The sequence below is a fragment of the Papaver somniferum genome, chromosome 8 (assembly GCF_003573695.1).
Source record: "Papaver somniferum cultivar HN1 chromosome 8, ASM357369v1, whole genome shotgun sequence".
Taxonomy (NCBI): domain Eukaryota; kingdom Viridiplantae; phylum Streptophyta; class Magnoliopsida; order Ranunculales; family Papaveraceae; genus Papaver; species Papaver somniferum.
Window position 1 is genome coordinate 13,056,437 of NC_039365.1, and position 3,743 is coordinate 13,060,179.

Sequence of the window (3,743 nt, forward strand, 5' to 3'; positions counted from 1 at the left end):
GTTCACAAATGCTAATGTGGTGATTTAACAAAATTTATAGAACATGATTATTGTTCCGAAGAATTTATCATCTTGAAACTCACTATAAACTACATTAGTTAGCCTTCAAGTTGATTATAGTCGTAAAACTTGTTTCTAAGATGTATCTTTGTTTTTGAGTTGACTGCATATACTTTATATTTATAATTTTGATTTTTTATAAAGGTTGACATGAAAATAAAATGATATAAATGCAAAATCATGAATGGAGAAACTATCACATAATATGAGAAGGCAACAACAAATTTTTGCATTTTGGTTACGTGATAGTTTTTCCTATAATTAGTAGAAGAATGGGATGAACATGAGAAACTTATCTCCGATGTATGCCGGTATTATTTTGAAGGAAAGAAAACTATATGAATCAAACAAATCAGACGTTGGAGTAAACTATCGTTATAGTTATCAGATTAAATTAATGTTTTCACTGCTGCAACCAACAATCTGTTTTTATTTTTTGCTTTGATCCTAAATGTTGAAACAAGCAAGTGTATTTTATTTTATTAATCAATTTCATTGTTACACAATTAAGTTTTCTTGTTTATATTCTTTGTTGTTCTCTGAAAAAGTTCCCTTTTCATGGAGAATAAAACAAAAGAAAAAAAAGAAAGGTAACATTTATTAGTCAGTGTAGGTTAAAAAGAAAAGAAATTCAAGTGTGAAATCGCTCATTCTTTTTATTGGAACTCATTCAGGTACACGACATTAACATTTTTTTAGATTTCCCTGGGTAAAGTTTAAATTTGGGAAAATTGAAAATATGTCCCGTTTTTAGTAATTCGTTTGGGGATCTATCCCATAACGGAAAAAATTAAGATATCTAAAACAAACCGTTAAGCGACTAATATCTCACATGTGTGACCTTACACGTGCGCATCAGTGACATTTATTTTTACCCTCAAACATTTTGATTAATTGGAAGGATGTGCGGTCATTCTTTTTCGCTCTTCTGCCGGTAAGTTGTGAGTTTACTTTCAGGTGTATGTATGAAATGGTTAAAGTATGAATTGAATAAGTGATTTGGATTGCGTTCTGGGTAGCAACTTAATTTGTGGTAGGAACGAAGGCAGAGTTTGGGCTTTGTTGTTATGTGAGGAAGGGATGGTTTCTGATTGGGAAATTGAACGTTCCGTTAATGGGTGCTATTCAGACATCGAGGAGGATGAACTGAAAGATGGATTTTGAGATTTAAATTGATTAGGTTATTAGCGTAGAACTGCTCCGCTGTAATTGAAGTTAAACATGTAAGAATCTGGAATTGATCGTGTGCATGTATGGTTTGTCTGTTCGTATTTGTTGAATGCTTCTAAAATGTTTGCATAAATATTCGATGGAGTTCGTCTTGCTCTTCTTGGATTCGGTCCATCAAAAGAGGCTCAAGTAAAATGTAAACTTATTAATGGTGGTGGAGTTGATGTTGTTGGATATGATGATTCTAGTTGTACATATTTTACTGTTGAAAAAATTGCTAATGATGACCATCGCTAGAAAACAGGGGAAATCGGTGGTGATTTGGATGGATATAGATGGTTTAAGAGAAACAAGACTGCATGTGTTTACATGTTATACACTTTTACAGTGGATGCCTGATGAATTTTGTCTCCAGGTTTAATCTACTTGTTGGACATACATCATACCGACAACATCAATTTGTTTAGGCGATGAAACTAGCTAGTTCATTTTTGAAAATCACATTTATATCCCATTTCTTAGTCAACATCCAATTTCAAAGTCTTCGATTGGCTTCATATCAAAGAAAAAAAATAGATAAAGGGAACAACAATATGCACTGACTTGAATAGTAGCAAGTGTTTGTTCAGTTACTTATTAAAGCTGGTAAAATGATGCCGTTATATATTTGCTTGATTTGAAGTTTGATATTTGCTCCTTTTTTTAATGCAAACTGCACTGGCTAATCCAACTGATAAACGGCAACAAACGGCATCAAAACACTACTTATCCATAGCTTTCCATCTCTCTCTTCCACTTCACTTGCAGCTTTCACGACTTTACCTTCACTGTCCTCCAATATTTGCAAGAGTTTACCCTCAGGGCTGTACTTGACAAGCATTCCGTGAAGTCGGCCTCCAATACTGAGCAGATATTGGATCTTGTCTGTAATCGGGAGCTTCAGCCAAAATTTCCTTAACCCAGGGTAAAGACCACTTATATAGCTGACATTCGTTCGACGACAGTGGATAGCCACCCAAAATTCTCCCTTCTCATTAGTTCTGACATTATCGGGAAATCCATGTAAAATGGCAAACACCTCAGAAGCCCCTGCTTTCTCTCCTTTCAACCAGTATCTACTCAACCTACCGATGGATCCTTCACAGAAGATTAAGAATGACTTGTCTTTGCTCATGGTTAATCCATTAGGGAACTGGAGGTTTCTCACAAGGACGGTCGTTTCCTTTGTGTTTGGATTGTATTTCAAAAGCCTTCCCGTATTGTCTCCGGAGGAAACCAGCTGAATAAAGTTCCTTCTCTGGTATGTAACGCTACTATCCGTAAAATATATGTTTCCTTCATCGTCAATATCCAAATCATTTGTGAATTTCAACTGCACTCCTTCTGCCTCAGTTACAAGTGATGTAGCTAATCCACCTTCTGGTCCGACCTTCATCAAGCCGAGATATGCATCACAAATATACAAGTCTCCGGTTTTCTTATCAAACCGAAGTCCCAGTGGTCGTCCACAAATATGCTCATTTTTCACATATGCATCTGACGCTTGTGGGTTGCACAGCTCTGATCTGTTTGGAGAAGTATAAGCAAAATCAGTCCAAGACTCACCATTCCAGAAAACGATTCTCCCGTCAGCAAGTCCGGTATATGGACCGCGACCAAGTGGATCAAAAGCAATACTTTCAGGTCCTCGTACCTGATTCAAAAACTTGATTTCTGATTTCTGTAACAAATTCTCGCTATCTCTCTCGGTTGATAACTCTGACCATGGATACATGTCAACTTTATGAGCTACAAAATTTGGGAATTCAGCAATTGAACTATGTTTAAATGGATCAGTTGCACAATAAACAGCTAGTAGTAGAAAGAATAACGCAAAGATTTTGGCTAATAATGCCATTGTTGACGAACAAGGTAAGAACAAAATTAGAGTTTCGGGAATGAGGAAATTGGTTTAAGTTTGTGATTCTCTGGTTTGGTCTCGGTTGTTTTGTTTGAAGTTCCGGCGGTTCTTGCTTTCTAGTATTCCTTTTATTATTGCTCTTTAAAGAGTTCAAGCATGTTAATCAAACTATCAACTGCCCGAGTGCTCATGGGAATTTCATTTGCATACATGCGAAAAATGCATGAGCAAAACATATAAACTAGCTTGGCATTTGTTTTGCATGTCAGGTTGACGTAGTTCGTTTCATATATAATCATAAATCTTTATTCAAAAGGAACTTGGCAAACAAAAAATAATCAAATGAAATCAACTCTTTCACAATAAAATAAATAAATGAATTTTCATTCACTATAGGAAAAAACTGAGAGGTTGGAGTAAACTATAATGTGTAGGTAATTAATGTGCTTGATAACATCAGGCGAGAAAGTTGGATTCCGTCTTATTGGTGAATTACATTCGTCAATTTGGAGTAGCTAGTTTCACTTGATTTCCTATAGAAATCCAAGACATTCTCAAACCATTCCAGACCAGGCCCCCGGCGCTGAAGCCCGTCAACTTGTGTAGGTGCACA

General features: G+C 35.9%; 1 protein-coding gene across 1 annotated transcript; it reads right to left on the bottom strand.

The window, feature by feature from the left end:
* Positions 1 to 1,661: 1,661 nt before the first annotated feature.
* LOC113306967 (protein STRICTOSIDINE SYNTHASE-LIKE 3-like) lies at positions 1,662 to 3,217 on the bottom strand. The gene has a single exon (XM_026555889.1). It carries the CDS (start codon positions 3,125 to 3,127, stop codon positions 1,952 to 1,954), a length of 1,176 nt encoding a protein of 391 aa, XP_026411674.1. The 5' UTR covers positions 3,128 to 3,217; the 3' UTR covers positions 1,662 to 1,951.
* Positions 3,218 to 3,743: the final 526 nt, after the last annotated feature.

What these genes read in the sequence shown, in the direction of transcription:
- LOC113306967 (XM_026555889.1), bottom strand. Translation starts at nt 3,127, where the DNA reads ATGGCATTATTAGCCAAAATCTTTGCGTTATTCTTTCTACTACTAGCT.